This window comes from Gobio gobio (genome assembly GCF_949357685.1).
Source record: "Gobio gobio genome assembly, chromosome: 7".
Taxonomy (NCBI): Eukaryota; Metazoa; Chordata; class Actinopteri; order Cypriniformes; family Gobionidae; genus Gobio; species Gobio gobio.
The window spans coordinates 33,862,865-33,883,391 of record NC_137103.1 but is presented as its reverse complement, the minus strand read 5'-3'; the positions used below and the strand labels follow the sequence as shown (position 1 = coordinate 33,883,391).

The following is a 20,527-nucleotide window of genomic DNA, read 5'->3' as shown; positions in this document are numbered from 1 at the left end:
AAGACGGCAAAACCAGAAAGAGATGTGAAACTGCCACTTGAAAGTTTCTGATGACCTGCAGCACAAATATCCTTCATTAAAGTGGATCTGTTTCACCCGTTCGAACCGCCAATGACGATTCCAACAAGTCCACCCCACTCCAAACTATTACTGTCATGTCCGCAGGCACCCTCCAGGAAAGAAGGAGCTTCAGAACAAACATGCTCTCTCGGATGTTCCACTCTGAAGAATAGAGGGATCGCAAACACACTCTGACAAGAATTGTGCCCCTAACCATTCCCTCTATATTCACTCCATCCCCAAAGAGACTGCTTGATTCCCCCTGCCACCCTCTCTCAAAGTCAGAAAAGTCTGTTTTAAACGGGGAAAACTTTGGACGTCTATGTGTAGTGACTGTATGTGGGGAGGGGGGGTTGTGGTGTATTCTGTGATCCGGCCTGGTATTTTTAGAGACTGACCACTCTAAAGTGATTTTAGGTTTTAGAAATATGCAGTGTCAGCTCTCTTTAAAATAACAAGTATCCCTTCTGTGCAACGGTATTTGACAATTCTGACCTTAGCGTTGGTGTTTGCTTGCATTCTTCTGGGAATGCCACTTATTCTATGCGACTGTGCCATGTGACGTTACGCCAGTCTCGAGAAATAAGTCTGTTTAGTCAGGTATCACACTAATAACTTGTCAAAAGGCTTAGTGCATCTGAAATTTCTCATTTCCCATCTACCTTCTTCACATATAATGTTTATTATTGATTTGCAATGGTATTATAATAAAATAAAATATTTATTAATACATTGTATATTGACTGTATACATTACCATTCAGAAAATTGGAGTTGGTAAGTCTCTTATGCTCACCAATGTTAAAACAGTAATATTGTGAAATATTATTCCAATGTAAAAAACTGTTTTCTGTTTTAATATATTTTAAAATGTAATTTATTATTGTGATGGCAAAGCTGAATTTTCAGCATCTTTACGCCAGTCTTCAGTGTCACATGATCCTTTAGAAATCATTCTAATATGCTAATTTGGTGCTCAAGAAACATTTCTTCTTATTATCAAAAAATGTTTTGATGATGAATAGAAAGTTCAAAAGAACAGCATTTATTTGAAATAGTAATCGTTTGTGTTATTATGAATGTCTTCACTGTCACTTCTGATCAATTTAATATGAAAAAAAATAAAAATAAATACTGGCCCCAACTTTTTGAAATACTTTTTTTTCCTTCCAATGTAAAACCAATATTTCTTTGGTTATAGTAATACAGAAACAAAGATAAGCAAGCAATAAAAGATCATACCATTTTTAGATTTTAGCTTAAAACCAAATATGAAAAATCAATAATAGTGTGGAGAAGGTAGATATCAGAGACACAATTACAAAAATAATTGTTCTATTCAGTTATAGGATTGTGATATGGTACAGTTTGATTACTCCATTTATACACAGGTCTTTTTGGCAGGGGAGCATTCACACAAAGTTTGCCTGCTCTATTTGTTTGAATTCCACTTTTTTAACTTTAATTTCAACCCTCTTTTACCAACAGATAACCACCCCAACTGGTCATGAGTTTTTGCTGCAGGCAGATCACTTTCCAACCATCTGTAAATGGCATGACGCCATCAAGAAAGCAGTGGACAGTCTGGTATGTCATTTCTTAAAAGACAAATTTTTTTTTTTTTTTGCACATTTTTACATTAACATGTACTCCTCTGAGAAGTCAATCAGTACCTATACTATATATGAAGGACTATATTTAAAAAATTGGAATGGTAAATACATTTTTAAATACATTAATGCATTAATAGCTAAGCATCTAACACTGGGATAAATGAGCAATATTTTTTGGATGTTATTTCTGCATCTGATGAATCTTTTATATGATGTTGTGGTGTAGTCGAGTGGAGCTGGAGGCCAGAGCTGTGGTAGAGCCGCCATACACAGATCCAACAGTACAGAATGCTTGCCCAGACCAAACAGTGAACCCACCAAACCTAAACCAAAAGAGACCAAGTCTGAACACAGACGCTCCATCAGTGAGTAACATGCGTGTGTGTGTGTGTGTGTGTGTGTGTTTGAGGGAGAGAGAGGTGATAACTGGCAATCAGCACAGAGAGTTCAGAAACAGTGAGTGTGTCGGGGTTGTAGCTTCGCTTCACCACTGTTTAATATCCACTTTAATGAGTTAGCAGTACAGATGACAGTCTGTTCACAGACTTTATTTCTCCAAAAGAAATTTAGGTCATATTTTACCCCAAAATCCAAAGGGAAAAAAAAGATTTTTTGCATTGTAACATTTTAGTTTTTATTTTTGCATTTATTTTCATGACAATTAAGCAGTTCTCAATACTGTAATATAAAAAGATTTATCTTTTTTCACTTCTTTTATTAATATTTAGATAATTAATACATAAAATGTGCTTAATTGTCATTAACCAATACTTTGCCAAACAACTATATCTCAATGGTCCTGAAAAAAGACAAAGCAAAATATAATTTCCTATTTTACTTTTGGTTTGGGGGTGAAATGTGACCCTGGACATGATTTTGTATGATTCATTCTTATAACAAATTCTTTCATCAATTCTTCCTTTGTGCGACTGTGGTCACATTCTGAACAGGAAGCACAGCAGCACCTTGACCACATGCAGTTTGGTTACTGTAACAAGAACATCCGCGTCTGCAATAACATGACAGCTATAATAAAGACACGTTAGCACATCTCATCTCATCATTTACCATAGAAGACCGAAACCAACAAAGCTGAATTTCAGACAATATATTCTGAACTCCACTGAGATGTTGAGTAAGACGGAGTGAGTCTGCTCTCTGTCAATCATTATTATAAATTACAAGATACTTGACACTCTCCAAGCGCTTCTGTCATTAGTAATTGCAGCATTTTCTGTCCTGACTAACTATCAAAGAGAATTCATTTACTACTGTACCGAATACTGGGCAGTAGCTCCGAGCTCTCGCTAGTCACATACTAATCACTGGACTTGTCAAGATGGTGTAATATTGACACTAACATTGGCCGGAATCAATAAATAAATGCTGTGAAATGAGAGATCCACGTACACTGGAGAATATTTCAACAGAAGTCGTTTTTCTGGTGTGCTTTTGAACAATGTGGAGAAAGGAGACAGTCTTATTTGCATGAGGAGGACTTGCACAAAGACAGCCTCAAAAGAATGTGGCGAGTGTTCAGTGACAGCATTGTTCCTGTGTCTCCTCTGATCCCCCGCACAGTGTTCAAGCTGAATTACAGCGCCTCAGACAGCGCGGACAAGAATGGAGTTAAGAACAGACTGAAGAAGTTCATCTCCAGACGGCCCTCCATGAAAACGCTACAGGAAAAAGGCCTTATTAAAGGTGAAAGATTTGCCATGTGCACTCCATACATTAATGTGATGCTCGTTGCCAACTATCAGTTTCAGAAATCCCACATTTTTTACTTATTCATTTAACAACTCTGCCCAGTTAATAGTCATAATTACATGCTACATAATTGCAGGTTACGTATTACGTGGTGACATACGAATGTGCAATCTTAGGACATTCGTTTATTTTGGCTCTGCGTGTTTCCATATTAAACACAACTGTGACCCAGTTTTTTAAAAAAGGTAGCAAGACATTCTTTTTCATTTACACATAATACCAGTTCAACAAGCAATCCCTAATATGAATTCTTAAAGACTGTAACTAATTTATTCCATTCATGGCATGCACAAAACATAACATTAAAGGATATTTTAAGCATACTTGGAACCCTCGGATGAAGGTAATGATATCTTTAATTTCTTCTGGTGTCAAAAAGAGCCTTTAATGTAGTATCTGTGGGGGTAAATGGGAGATCAAAGAGGACAATATTGAGGGAATGAATAAAACTACTGTGGGATTAACAGAGTAGCGCAGGTGGCCCCTAACACAGCTATCGCTGGCAGAGCTCCAAGGCGAGCTACCGCGCTAAACAACCATCTTGAAAGTAGGAACGTTCCATATTGTACTGATGCTTTTTAATAGTCATTTATTTAGAAATGCCCCTCCTGCCAGATATTTCTCTAGGAAAGTTCTGAATGCGCATTTGTATGCAAAGGTGGCTTGCTTGCAGTCATTTATGCATTTAGCACATCGCCACTTCCCCCCGTTCCTCGCGGGTGCCGAAATGAGAGCAGGACATCTTTGATGTTCCAGAAGCCTCTGGGACAGCTCGCCCGGTCCTATATGAACTCAAACCGCCAAATGATGAGGACACTTACACCTCTGCGCTTACAACTGTAGTTTTGCTCATTATGGAGCGTTCTGATCTTTTGTAGGCCGTCTTTGAAATATGACCGCCTCAAAACATTTCACTATGCATTTCAGCTGTGAAATTCCTGGGTCACACTTTACATTATATTGCTCACAGTGATGTGTCCTTAAATGAGCAGATATACTGAGCACCTCGTAATCTGTAATTAGTTTCGAAGCAGCTTGTAATTACTCATTGCTATTATCTGCAGCTGTCAATAATTTATTTATTTAAAAAAAATCGAATTAACTACATGACATGCTGATTAATTAATCACAGATATTTTTTTGATATTTGTTGGAAAAGCCCTCAAATGAAGATATTTTAAGACATTGTGGTGGCAGATGGGTAAATGAATAGACAATACAAAAAGTCAATATATTTGACTTTTATTTTCCATAACATGAACATAATTTTCAGAGTCTCGTACCATGAACGACACAAATGTAAGATTAAATTAAATGCATTCTTTTTTCACAATTAATTGTACCAAATTAAGGCATTACATTGACTGTTCTAATAATAAGTATAATTATTGTTAATAGTAATAATTTAAAATGCTGTGTTGTTATTTTTCATAATTAATAGTACTACATTAATACATTGAATCTATAGATCTACTGTTGTGATTGATTAATAATAACACAAATTATTATTATAAATTCTACTGTATTTTAACAATGTTAATAATTATTATTGTATTAGCATTATTGTTATTAACAATAGTTACATTAATGATGTTATTAATTATTATTGATACTATTAATTATACTTTTTACATGAATAAATGAACACCTGTGACATGGACACTTTAATACAAAGGATGTTAGCAAATCCTACTTTTATCTTTATACATTTGTACATATTCTCACTGACATATTTTTCCATAGACCGCGTGTTTGGATGTCACATGTTGACCCTGTGCGAGAGAGAAAGGACCACTGTGCCCAAATTTGTCAAGTTGTGTGTGGAGGAAGTAGAAAAACGAGGTATGGTTTACAAAAAACGATGTTGGTTTGGTCACATGCCTGGGTTACTGACAGACAGATGTCTTTACCCTGTCCTCACAGGCCTGGATGCTGATGGGATATACAGGGTGAGTGGCAATTTGGCCATTATCCAGAAACTGCGCTTCCTAGTTGACCAAGGTAAGTTTAATTCAGTAATTATCTGTTACCAGTGCTTGGTTTAAGGCCAGCAGATGCATCAGTGTTCATTTAAATGACGTATTATCGTTTTAGTTCTAAAGGCTTAGCTGAAAGGTATGAAGTGGTTAGTTTGTAATAGGCACCACAAATTGTTTGATAAGGATTTTCAGTGTGGTTTGATATGCAGTGAAAAGCAGGCAGGACAATGTGCTCGGCTCTCAAGGGGCGTATTAACGTTGACATAATGATTAGCATTTTTTAATTTCCTCATCAAACGACTGTTGTTTTAATTCTCTCTGTTGGCTTCTCTAACTGTGTCTCTCATTCCCCAGAGGAGGAGCTTGACTTGGGCGACAGCCAATGGGAGGACATCCATGTCATCACCGGAGCGCTAAAGATGTTTTTCCGTGAACTGCCAGAGCCCCTGTTTCCCTTTCGCTTTTTTGACTCGTTTGTGGAATCCATTAGTAAGTACTGAAATCGATATGAGCAAATCTGTGTTATTGCTACAAATATTTGGGATTAGAACCTTAAAATGTATCACAAGGAATGATTAATTACCTTTCCCAGAGATGTTAGACTTTGGGATACTCAAAATGTGCTCACGAATTCCACGGCAACATCAAGTCATTTCTTTTCATGGTTTACAGTTTAGGTCCTCCTAACTGTAATTTAAGCCAAGGATGGCTAGACCGCTCGCCATTCTTGGGTTGATTTGTGCTATTTGGGATTGACCCTCTTAGACGCATTCTTGCAGATCTGTCAGCCAAAAGGGGTCGCTCTTTGACAGGGAGGTGCTGAGATCATTCAAACTCCCTGTTTGGGGAATGGGGGAATTTCTCAGGCCAGAGGGCAAAGTCAGGGCCTGTGGTCCAGACAGAAACTGTCACCAGATCGGCCTTAGTGTCACGTGTAACCTCCCTCCAGCAGCACAGAGCAAACTCTGGGCCTCATCTCAAGCGTCCTGCTGACTCCAGTGTGTTTCTCTTGGGCAATCTACCTTCTGAAAGGCATACCTTCTGAAATATATGTATGTACCTTTGTGCTTGAAACAACATTTGTCCTGCACTTTTGTTTTATGGCTTGTTCGATTTCTGACGCCCTGTTAGTTTAAAAACAAACACTTTCAGATTAGTGGCCGTGTGAACTACATAGTGGCGATAAACTATGTACTAAGCCGTATATGGGCATGTAAATAGAGAGTAAGTACAGAGCAAATAGGGAGTGCAGAACATTGTAGGCACAATTGCAGCTTTATAGACCTAAAGACTGTGAACAGGAATGACGGAAGATCCATTTAGAGACAACCCAAACCCCCTTTCTAATATATTAAAACAGCTATACGTATATTTTCATGCATACAGACTTACACTAAGTTTGGCGTCAGTTTTAGTTTTTTTATTTAAGAAAATTATATTTTTATTTAGCAAAGAGAGATTGATCAAATCAACATGTGGTAAACATTTATACGATTTCTATTTCAAATAAATTATGTTTACTTTCTATCCATCAAATAATTCTGAAAAAATATTAAGCAGGACAACCATTTTAATCACTGATAATAATAAAAATAGTTTCTTGAGCAGCAAATCAGATATTAGAATGATTTCTAAAGGATCATGTGACACTGAAGACTGGAGTAATGATGCTGAAAATTCAGCTTTGCCATTACAGGAATAAATTACATTTTAAAATATATTAAAATAGAAAACCATTATTTTACAATATTACTGCTCTGACTTTATTTTGAGTAAAATATTACTGTAGATCTCACCTCCTAATTTAAAGGGGTCATTAACTGCATCATGTGATGCACTTATAATGTTAGTATGATTTTTACATCAAAAAATGTCACAATTTAGAAATAAGGCATTTTTCCTACCCTGATTTTAGCTCTCTGATTTGAATGCTTTGTTTAAGGGGCTCAAAAACTTTTAGCGCGTTTTTACTATTACAGCTCTCAAGGTTAACTAATCGTGAAAAGTGTTGATTATAGCATTATGTTTAGATGCCATCATATTTAGACCGTGGCATGAAAGGTTGCAGTGATGAGCATTGTAGCCGATCACAGACATGTTGAGCACACGAATGCAGTGATTTCGTCATGGCGATTTCTGCACACTAACGAATGCTTTCATCATAACCAACAGTGCAAAAACAATGTAAGTTTTGCCACGAGTGAAGCACAGGCCAGTAGTAGTCGCTGTGCGAGTAAACCTCACTCCTCTGATCTCAAGAGACGCTCTAGCGACTGACTCTAGAGATTGCAGCCTTTAGCCTCCTTGTTAGAGCGTCCGACCCTCATGTCAGCAGACCCGAGTTCGAGTCCCACTTAGAGCAGGAGGTTCGAACAGGAGGGGTTACACAAGTCCAGAACTCATTCACTGATAAACTTGCACTGTTTACTTGACAGCTCCAGCGATTGTAAAGGGAGCGTTCTTTGATCGCTTTCTATATAATTTAATCACAGTTTTACTGACACATAGATAAAGAACATCTGACTGTATATGAATCTTTACATATTAGAAATCACTGGTCACAGATCAGACATTGCAATTAACACAGTTACTTACATGTCACGTTACTGTCGAGTCCATATCGATGCAATTCAGTTTGCAAAGCCTGCGCCGGAATTGCAACTGATTTACCAAAGAATCCACAGTGAAATGCACCAAATACAAATAAATAATGCATAACTTAGACATTCACATTGTTGAAAATAAAAAAATGACCACATTCCTAGCATAAGGATCCTTTGGAAAGTAATGTTATTTTTAGTCCAGTGATCCTGTATTGCTCTTCTCTTCTCATCATCTAAATAACACGCCGGTGGGCGGGGCCAAAGTTGCAATGATGAAGTAGGAATTGATTTTCTTCTGCAGAGGCGTTCTTTCACCTATCTATTATAGGCACAATCCACAATGAGTCATTATCTAGGCTTGGTTACAATAAAAGTTACCAGTTCTGAAACTTACAGGATATTCTTATAGTATTATGACCCCTTATGATATGTCAAAAGCTCAAGGAAAATTTGATTTCTCAGTTCATGACCCCTTTAATGTAATTTTTTCATTGTTAGCGTGACCAATCGGAATCACAGAAATCATGATTGTTTTCACACAGGTTTCCAGAATTTCCCCATCAATGTTTTATAAGTACTACAGAGTCACTATGTCTACACTAGGGAAATCAACTTACAAATGACGTACTTGTTTTATTTTAGCTCCGATAAAATTACTTACAGTAGCTTTAAGTAGTTTGATTTCCACTAGTTTGTTTAAATCAATGAATGTTTAATAGTCTCAGAATCTTGAACTATGGACCAAATAGCCAGTGCGTTCAGTGTAATAAGTGCAGGGGTATCATTATTAGCACAGCATCACAGAATATCCCCACTGGAAAGAGATATGCTTGAGACAGAATGGGAACAGGCCTGGGGTGATGTTGTAATTTGCTAATAAATATTTACTCGCGCTGCATGTAGGCCAGAGTACCGCAAACTGCTTGCATCCAATTAATCAGTAGATGAGCCTGATCACTTACAGATAGTGTTTAGACAACTAATTATTACTGTAAAAGGCCCATAATAGCAGGAGGTATAATTAGTTCAACCTGCAACATGTCTCACCAAAACAGCGAGTATGATGGAAAGACCATATACTGTACTCGATGTGCTGTATACTGTGAATAGGACTTTGAAAAAAATTAGTTAATTTATATATTGCAACAACTTGGGTGTCAGGATCTCAGAGATAGACTGGTAGATAATCTGGCAGTACGTTTTGGGAGTTCATTTTTTAGTCCATCTCTGCAAAACGGACTTCAGGATGGACTAAAATGAACTCCCAAAACGTACTGCCAGATTCTGGAAGATGAATTCTTCAAACAGTGGTACTAGAGGATGTGGTGCTGGTCCTTCAAGAGTCATTCTCAACCTATAAAACCTATAAAGCCTATAAAAAAACCTTCTTCATGTATTTTACAACACTTCAGCTTGTGATTCTTATCTAGTGGGGGTCATTTTTTAGGATTCTTTACCTAACTGAAGTCTCTGAGATCCTGAAACCTTGCACTTCTGGAGACTCCAGGTAGGTTGCAGTTCTGGAAAATGGTGGCGCTGGAGACTAAAGGGTTCCTGATGGTTTCACCCTTAATTCTTCACCTTAATTCTTAATTCTTTTGCAGTTAACAGGTGTCTTTTCTTCACCACCTGTTTTTGTCAGATCCTGCTGACCCAACGAGCATTTCACTGTCCAATGGTCACGCCTTAACTGCAATGTCTAGTATTGCATTAGTATTGCATCCTTCTCATGGGCATTTAATACTTTTTGACTTTTCAGTCTGAGTTAAATCTCTTTTTTGGCTCAATTTATCTGTAAAAGAAAACATGCCTAATAATTCTGTACACCTGAATATAAGGTGTTTTTCATTTCCAGCCTTCATGAACAATTATATATCACTTATACATTATTAAATACTAAATTAATAGTAGTTATTAGGATTACTGTGGTTTGGAATTGGTCAAATGTGCCTGGAAAAAAAATATGATCAGAAAATCAACGTGCCTAATAATTCTGCACTCCCTGTATATACATATAATTTAAGCTATCTTTTATGTGAGACAAGTCTACAGCTGTAGAACAGGACTGTTGACTTGGGAAATGTAACTTGTTGGCACAAAGTCTTGATTTCTAATATGTAGGTTACAACGCTCCTCCCCTGTCTGTAATATTGGATTGGTTTAATGAACCCTGCAGCTTGTCTTACATTTCATTTACTGAAACTGTCCAACAGCCTGTTTCATGGATCTCACCAGATCACTGACAAGCAATTTCAGTGAATCCTGCTGATATTTGAGTGGCTCAGGTCTTCTGTACTGGTCCATCACTGTCAAAACAGGACAGCTCCGCTAACCATGGCTGCCCTTTATATGGGTGGTATTAACTAAAGGTCTCTGGAACGGTACTTTGGACAAGGATCCATTCAATTAGGACAGCTGCCCAATCACAGACTGCTTCTGGAAGTCTTTGTGGAACTCAAACTCATTTAGGCTTATTGGACGTTTGAGCAAATTATTCATATGTAATCTTCAGGCTTAAGACTTCACCCAACATTTAAACGGCCCCTTCTCTCACGATTTGTGAGAAGCTCTGAGCACATTTCATCTTCTCACTTGGAATGTATGTTTATGTAAAATAAGTGCTCACTCCCGCAAATCAACATTTGGGCTTCCCAGGGTCCTCAGGTGAACAGTTGGCCTAATTTTCCATTCTTTCACTCTGTGCCTGTTGTGGATGTGGCAGGCACCAGCTCTTGGCGCACGATGGACTAAATCTATTATTCATATTGCCTGGTATCTTAGCGACATTGTCCTGCCACCTGTCCAATAGACAAGCTCGCCTTGTTATACAAAGTGAAGACATACTTGTTGACAAATGGAGGCTTTGTTCTCCAGGCCCACACACACAATCCAACGTTTGTGTAGTAATCTGGAAAGTTCATTCAGATGGACTGTATCGTTATATCACATTTGAAGATGACCAATTGCATATTTTAAAAAACAGGATCGTAACATTTTCCAGTTTGACTTTTATTGTTATTTCATATGAAACTTGTCACAATGGTAGTGTGAAATTATGCCAATCAGAGCTGCGTCAGACAGTACATCTGTCAGAACATGATTGTTTGCCTTTTCTGATGTTATGCTCTTTCAGCTGACAGTTCAAACTACAGTCTGTGAATCACAAGTCTTTACATTCTATGCAGCTTTCCTCATTTGTGCAATGTGGCCTCATTGCCATGCAAAGCTAGCATGCAGAAATATTTTCAAATGCATAAATCTCTTCCCAGTCTCTATATTTCATCAAGAAGTTTTTCATGTTTAATAAATTACAGCGCCGATCCTCTAAGACTTTGTTATTCATAAAGCAAAGTATTCAATTGGGATACATTTAAAATCTTAATCATAACCTGCAGGACTATTTGCAGTGTGCTAATATTTGCCTTGACGGGGCTTAAAGAAGCCCGCAGACAAAGCTTGCAGATGGGCTTATCCTGAGAAGCAAAGCTGTACTGCGGTAAAGATGGTCTCATTGTTTGTAATTGGATTATATTCACAGATTTTTGTAACCAAAAGTACATCTATTCTTTACTGTACATCAGCTCTTTTCACTAAACAATGATGCTCTCAGTTTGATTTATAGAGTGTACACTGCAATGGCACTGGCACATTTGTGCAGTCATAGGTACATAAAAATGTTTCATCTGAAGTATAATGTCAAAAAGTAACATCCTCTTTTGTCATTCAACCACACAAAAACACATTTACCAGCAATTACTAATGATACCTATAATAAAAAATGTAAAAAATAAATTTGAAAAATAGTATACCAGATTTATCTCCAAATGGTTTCATAAATGTTTTTTACTATAATATATCATTTTAAACAACATTAATGCACACTGTGCTTTTTTCCATACAATTTTGTATTATTCAAATACATTATTATATTATATTATATTATAAACATAAGTTTGCGTGCCTGTACTTTCACAAAAGATTTATCAAATTAAAATTAAAATGCATGCATAATGGATTTGATCTAAGAATGTCCACTGCATGCCTTTATCCAAGCATTGCCTTTATTTTGAGAGCAATTCCTTTTGATCAGAACACTGTAAGTGCTTACCATGGTGAATTCATGCTGATTTGGGGTGTAGGCATTTTGAACGTGTTTTATATTAATGACACTGTCCCACCATCTGTCCAAAATACAGGACAAGGGACCATCTCCAATATGCTAGCCACCAAAGGCAAAGTAATTAATGACAGCAATAATGCCAGCAATAATGACTAGATTAAATATTTTACAGGCCGACTGCCATGCAGTGTCAAAGCCAAAAGAAAGCTAACGGCCTCCACTGAGATAATGCTTGAAGAGAAAGTCATAAAAAAAGATATTGCTTGAATAAAGTAATGAATAAATGTTGATGAAAACTGTAGTGAGGATTTCTAGTTGATAACACACATTGTTTCACTAATTATGTGGCCTTGACATTAAAAAACGGTGTTAAAACATTATTTCGATTGGTTTAGGGCATCATTTGCATGATTTCGAGGCCTAACATTGTAACTAACCCCATAAAAAAAAGCACAAAACCTTGTCCCTCTGCTAGTGGTACCTAGAGGAGCGGGTCAGAGATTCACTCTCTGTCCTAGAACATGGTCTCTGTCTGTGCTCAATTGACAGACCTGGCATCTGACAGGGGCATCTGCTCGCCGAGCCTGTGCCAGCGCGGTGTATACACGGAGACATCTGCTCCATTAGTGCCCAGGGGGCATCCTGGGCAGTACAGTAGACTGGGGGCATAACTACTGCCAGCTCCCTTCCATAGCACATCCCATGAATAGCATGGTGTAGCTGTTAGCCATCCTCAGTAGGAATAAACAGTGATGTTTTCTTAGAGGGGGGAAGACAGACAATATTTTGCTCGGTTGAAAATGTGTAGACATACATAATTGATTTACAGCATTGCAATTTTCTTTTATTATAATATTAAATCAATACAGTTGCACTAGGTATCGTTTGATGGTGCATTTTTAACCTTTATGAGTACCTATAATAAATTGCATGCTATAAAACATCTTTGGTCAGCATAAAAACCTTCTCTCCCATATGAAAATTATAATGCGAATGTCAATAGCACATTGTAGATGCCTGAATGCATGCTTAAATTAATGGTGTAAGACATTTTTTGGTGAAATCGTAATTTGAAATGGTATTTATAAGTGTCTTAAGTAAGAAAATATTAATTAATTAAAATGTATCACAGAATACAATTGTTTGGTGTACTTTATGTGCTGTATAAGCAAATGATTTAAAAGTGTGGGGTCTTAAAGATAAAAAAAAAAATTAATAAGGGCATATTAAATTGATCAAATGTGACAGTAAGGATGTTTACATTGTTAGAAAATATTTATATTTCAAATAAATAATAAAATAATAGTGAGAAATGTCTCTTGAGCAACAAATCAGATATTAGAATGATTTCTGAAGGATCATGTGACCCTGAAGACTGGAGTAAAGATGCTGAAAATTCAGCTTTGCCATCACAGGAATAAATATATATAACTAGAAAACCGTTATTTTAAATTGTATTCTTATTTTACTGTATTTGATCAAATACATGCAGCCTTGACCTCACATTTTTGAATGGTAGTGTATATATACAAGGAACTGGTGACTTATAGTCTTGGAGGTCCGTTAATACTCTTTTAAACAAATCCGTTACGGTGAAATTCGACCTGAGGGAGTTTGAAGTGCACACAGGTGGCCCCGTAAAAGCTCCATTTCAACATCTGCTCAGGTTCCATAATGATATTGATCAAAAGCATTGATTAAATTATTAAAATACCCTCTAATCCTCCAGGTTCTTATCAAAAATAAATGACCCTTTTACTTATTTTATCATACAATCTTCTTTACACTAACAGTGTTTGAAATAATACAATCAGCTACATTGCTATATCCATCATAATGGATTTAAAGAACTTCAAAGTGTCAAAGGTCAGGTACTGACACTGATGTAGAACAGTCAGCGCACAGGTTGGTGCCTCTCAGGAGTTTGCCATGAGGTCATCCGCCATCTGACATGTAAAGAGCAGCGGGGTCAGGAGGTCACCGGTTACAGCTTGTGTTACAGCATAACAGCTTTTAATGGACGTGGACTATTGCGGACCATTAGCACCATTCGCATGTGCTTTCATGTAGGAAACTCGAAAACCTGCCTGCAAAATTACAGCATTATAGGGGTGTATATGCTCTGATTTTACATCTCTAATTTCATCCATTTACTGGTGAGATACTTTTAAAGTGATTGCATAGCATCAAAATAATTTTGCTGAGGAGTGTAATGGTGTCAGATAACCGTGCAATTGTACTCAATATATGTGCATAGCTTCATAACTGCATAAAGGTTATAACTGCATAGCACAGTTTGTCTAAATGCTGATTGCTCCTTTTTGGCAGCTTAAAAAGGGATTATGTTGTATATAAGTTTGAAAGAAAATTAAAACGGTCATAATTAACAATTAAACATACTGAAAGTAAGACGAAATCATCAGATAAATGGAGTAATCCATTCGATTACACATTGGCTTTCTGGTAAGTCAGCATTTTGGAATGGGACACGTTCTGCATGTGGCCTTCTCGAGCATGTCTATATAATGAATAGAGAGAGGGATAATGGTCCAGTATTAGGGAAAATTTTGATGTTAGATGAGCTATGTTAATGAAAAAGTGATGGAAAAGACATTAACTTCTCTCTGAACCTAGAGGTTCAAATGAAGGAGCAATACTCAAATCAAAACATTTCATCATCTTTTCCTTGCCAACAGAAATTAGGGAGCCCACACAGAAGGTTCAAGCCATGAAGAAACTGATCCATCAACTCCCCAAACCCAACCACAACACCATGAAACTGCTCTTCCGCCACCTGAGGAGGTATGTCTCCATCCATACACACAACCATGGGCGCAACACCAAATACTAGGTCCCACTGGACTTTTTGGAGGCCCCTGAATCATTTAGATGGGCGGATACCGTCTACATTAATAGTTTTCTTGTTGAAAAACAATAAATTGACCATTTTTAATATAAATTTTATTTTCCTCTCAGTGTCTGTTTTAATTATTTAAGCTTCATTGATATCTGTTGATAGTTTAAAAAGTTTGTGACATGGAACCTTGCGCTCCGCTCACTAATGATTGTGAAGCTCAACGAAAAGACCTTGTGTATGAAAGCATGTTTCCCTGCATGTTTCAACATATGAGATCTCATTAGGCATTTTCATTTTTCATTTTTGCATGTATACATTGTGAAATTGCACAGGACTGACATTTACTTGACTATCTAGCTATCTACTGACCTAGATAGGCTTTCTTCATGAAGGAAATAATGACAGATTTTTCTATATGAAGGAAATTATTACAGAATTTTCATTTTTGGGTGAACTATCACTTTGAGGACTACCTACCAAGTTACAAATCACAGGTTGGGTCTGCTCTGCACCACTAGCTGACCTTGACCGTACAAAACCAGACTGGACTATAAAGAGAACGTCCCATTTCTACAAAAAGTTATGATGTATTACCATAAATTCGAAAGACATTCTGTTCATTCAGTGAGACCAACAAATAATGCCCAATCTAAAAACCTTCTATGGTAACCTCAGTAAACAGGATGCAACATGAACAGAGGACTTAATATGAACCATAATGTGTGTGTGTGTGTGTGTGTGTGTGTGTGTCAATGCTCAAGTCCTTGTCCATGATAGCGCTACTGGCACAGCCAGAAGGCCATATGGCTAGTCTCCATCTCCCAGGAGGGGTGTTCTATCCCACTTTACCCTTCTGCACATTTACCACCCTGCACAGGAGGGCCACAGGACTCATCTCAGATTGATGAGCACCCCCTCCCCCCCTTCCCCCAATGGAACATGCCCTTTGGCACTAGTGCTAAAGTCTGTTGGGTTGCCCATGCCAGGTCTCCCAATCAGAAAACACTAATGTGTGACTGAGAGAGAGACACTCATTGAACGACAGTCGATTTCTAGACAGGAACATGATATTCTGATAGTCTAAAAATGTGCTGAAGAAAACTAGGTCTGCATTCCATAATAAAGCTTGATCATTTTTTTTTTTTTTATTGTTATTTCTGGTAAACATACTACAACACAAACCTGCTCCCTCCTCTCATACAGTATTGGTCATGAGTTTTACAAATGCCTTGCCACAGCTAAAGAAAATGTTATTAAATTGTATTATTTGATTTTATTTTATTTTTAATTATTCTGAATATTGTTTAACATTTAATATGTATTATTATTGTTATTATTATTATTAGATGTCATTATTGTAGATTTGTATTGAGCTTTTTTGTTATTAACCCCCAACAACTCTATCAAGGTTATTATATTATATTATATTATATTATATTATATTATATTATATTATATTATATTATATTATATTATATTATATTATATTATATTAATATTATATACGCAATATTTGACCGGAAGGGTAAAATTGACGGTTATTTTGGTCAGTTGTGGCTCGTTAGATCTAGCATTCTGCCCACTTTGAATCAGACACAGCGTGAGTAGTAGTGCGCAAGATTACACTTATTTGAATGAATGAGTTATATTATTTATTTGAATTAATTATCGAGAGAGAGAGAGAGAGAGAGAGAGAGAGAGAGAGAGAGACATGAGAGATGTGTACCCGTGTAAGTTCAGCGCCTCTCTCTCTATTAACAACAAAGCTATGAACTCCCTTGTTGCTGAGATATGTAGAGATTCAGTAGTGAGGCTATTTGCATTGATAACAAGTGTTTCTACTCCTGAATATTTAGGTGTGTGCGGTGCGATTTCTGCTCTCTGTGTGCGAGTGTCGTATGTGTGTGCGCGCTTCAATGAAAACAGCACATTAATATAGAATGGTGATTCAACTGACTTGGAAATATTGGTTTTATTGCACACCTTCCAGCCAATTAGAGTCGAGTATTCAGATAGACCATGATATATTATATTATATTATATTATATTATATTATATTATATTATATTATATTATATTATGTTTTATATTATATTATGTTTTATATTATTATATTATATATTATATTATATTATATTAATTATATATTATATTATATTAATTATATATTATATTATATTATTTATATATTATATTATATTATTTATATATTATATTATATTATATATTATATTATATTATTTATATATTATATTATATTATTTATATATTATATTATATTATATATTATATTATATTATATTATATTATATTATATTAATTATATTATAATATAATATAATATAATATAATATAATATAATATAATATATTATATTGTATTATATTATATGAATTCTATTCTATTATATTAATTATATTATATTTTATTATTATATTATAAATTATATTATATTAATTATATTATATTATATTTATTATATTATATTATATTTTATATTATTCTATTCTATTAATTATATTATATTTATCCTATTCTATTCTATTCTATTCTATTAATTATATTATATTATTATATTATATTTATTCTATTATACTTTATATTATTCTATTCTATTAATTATATTATATTTATTCTATTCTATTAATTCTATTATATTATATTATATTCTATTATGTTAATTAAATTATATTATATATTACATTATATTAATTATATTATATTAATTATATTATATTATATTATATTTTATATTATTATATTATATTATATTATTATATTTTATATTATTATATTAATTATATTATATTTATTATATTTATTATATTATTATATTATATTATATTAATTATATTATATTATATTAATTATATTATATTATATTATATTATATTATATTATATTATATTATATTATATTATATTATATTATTATATTATATTATATTATATTATATTAAATTATATTATTAGGGATGTGCCACGAGATCTTGCAAGACTAAGGCCCAATCCCAATTCTATCTTATACCCCTTTGGCTTCCCCTACCCCTACCCCTACCCATTCCCCTTGCCCCTTGAAACAGAGTGGCAAGGCGTAGGGGTGAAAATATTCCCCTAAGAAATGGGACAGCACTACTATACCATTACACGTCATCATACCCCGTTTCTTTTATTAGTGTCCTGTGACATTTAACTAGTAGAACAGCAATGAAGTGCGTAGACTATATCTAACAGAAATCAGGTGCGAGCACGTTTAACAAATTACTCACTCCCAACAGAGTTTTGCGCTTTATTTGGACTTAATAAAACCGCGCTAGTTTTCAGTTCAAAAACCTATGAGCCTTAAGAGTTTCCTAAGATTGTACAGAACATACAAGACTAGTGAAGCTACTTTTCCATTGGGCCAAACTGTTCTCTTTGTTTATTAACCGTTCCATTCCGTGCTAATCCGAGCCGGCCGATATGGATATGGTTTTGTTTTGTACTGTGGTGCTGTGATAATGTTCATACGTTATACATCAAGTCAGTCGTTGCCTTGGTAACGCAAGAGTTTACAGACGATACGTGAAGTAAATATCGACTGCGTTATGAAGGATGACCAGATATTTTTAAATTTATTAATATATGTTCACATCGATCAAATAGTGCGTTTAGCAAGCTACGGAGAAACTGGCAGCCAGGTGACAGATAAGTGATCGATCCCGAGTAGCAACATACACACATTCTAGCAGCAAGGTATAGTCAGTGGAGGGAAACTCCTCATACCCCTTCGTTCGAAGTGTGGTCCTGAAAGATCTTTGTTTGAAGGGCTATTTGGCCCTTCCCCTTACCCCTACCCCTTCACGTTAACACGCAAAATGAAGGGCTAGGGGAAAGGGAAGGGCTAAGGGGTAGAAATGGGATTGGGCCTAAAATGTGACAAGATTTCTCGTCAAGGTGAAAAGCTGTCTCGCGTCATATTGTCACAACGGAGTATGAGGGTGAACTTAGGATAGAATTACGCCTCCACTGTAGTTTTTTTTTTTTTATAGAAATAAAAACTATTTAATTCAGGTGGATAACAGTCGCTTCAATTCCATCAGCTCATCCAATACAAGCTGTTCGAGTCGTACATAGTGCGCAGCACTGATCACGTGACAAGAAGACCGAGGCAGGACCGTGGCAGAGGATTCGTTGCACAAGAGAAGCATCAGACAAATGTCTATTTTAAAATGCGCATTCGGGACCACCTATTCAGAGTACGCATGATCACAAAATTGAAAGTGAAAGTAAACGCGAGCACTCATTCAAGGGCGATTTAAATAAGTTACCACTGTTTGAAACAAGCCTGCCGCACTTGGTGTTGAAAACTGAAGCCAAAATGTCTCAATCGCCCCCCCAAGTGGTTGGTCCCAGTATAGCTCATAACCCTGCCCCCTCCATGTATTCTAATGGATGCGAGACAAACTAAACAATCAAATTACACTTCAAATATTTTTCTTCCTAAAGATGGCTTCTGTCATTTTAGGCAGTTTTTATCACGCTGATTTCATTTCAAGTGTTTCAAGTTTGGTTTTAGTTAGTTATTTGATGCTATAAAAACAGGGTGTGGCATCATGATTGACAGCCTCTCTGAGTGAAGTAGTCACTGAGACACCAACAGACTTTTTCCGGATTTTCGGGAGGAGATTGGAGCTTTAGCTTTAATTTTAACATTTCCATAACTGTTTATTTATACGCGTCGTCCATATTTTTTTTATGGTCTATGGTTTGAAAGCAGCTCCCTGAGGCATGTGAATATCTCTCAATATGAAAGCTATCTGTGTAGTTGTAACCATCTCTTAGCTCAGTTAAGCTCTTAGCTCAGCTTAGTCTCTATTTGCACTTTGAATATTGAGAATATTGAGTATTGAGATTATGGTTGCACTTAATATCTATGATCAATTTGTGGGAAGGAGTTCAGTTAGGAGGTCAAAAGTTGTAGAAGCTCCTAAATCATGTGCAGTTCTAAGATCTGAAGAGACAATCATACAGGAAAGAAGCCAGTCAGTTGAGTTTGTGATAAATCTTTTACAGTGATTGAGGATTGTTGTCTTTTACTGCATATGACAGCAAATTCATACTCAGAAAGTCAGCTGAAATGACATTCATTACAAGATGATGAGTTAAAACATTTCAAATGCACCTGCAAACATTTTTTCTAGTCATGTATTTATAATTTCTTAAAAATACTATGTACAAATCTCGTCTTGTTCTCGTGAACCCAATCTTGTGTCTCGTCTTATGATTATATTATATTTATTAATTACTATTCTGCATATTGTTTGCCATTTGATATTGATATTATTATGATTAATATTATTAGTATTAGTAGAAGTAGTGGTAGTAGTAGTACTTGTATTACTATCTATTTAATTACTGCATGCCGAATTGTATGGAACTTGCTTTTTTTTTTTGGCAATTTCTTCTGTCTTTACAGATTTTACAGACTGTGAATGTGAATCTACACAAACTGCCCCTCAAACCTCAACAAAGTAGCCCCATAGTT

The 20,527-nt window shown here is 35.7% G+C and overlaps 1 protein-coding gene across 4 annotated transcripts in view; it reads left to right on the top strand.

Annotated features, from left to right (window-relative positions):
* Nucleotides 1-20,527, top strand: part of arhgap15 (Rho GTPase activating protein 15) — a 100,011-nt gene that overhangs the window by 73,239 nt on the left and 6,245 nt on the right. For all 4 annotated transcript variants that reach the window (XM_079821220.1, XM_079821218.1, XM_079821217.1 and 1 more), the window contains 7 exons: nt 1,548-1,646; nt 1,899-2,037; nt 3,254-3,376; nt 5,186-5,284; nt 5,366-5,443; nt 5,776-5,910; nt 14,841-14,946. In XM_079821220.1, the coding sequence (XP_079677346.1) occupies nt 1,548-1,646; nt 1,899-2,037; nt 3,254-3,376; nt 5,186-5,284; nt 5,366-5,443; nt 5,776-5,910; nt 14,841-14,946 (779 nt within the window). The remainder of the gene's footprint in view (nt 1-1,547; nt 1,647-1,898; nt 2,038-3,253; nt 3,377-5,185; nt 5,285-5,365; nt 5,444-5,775; nt 5,911-14,840; nt 14,947-20,527) is intronic.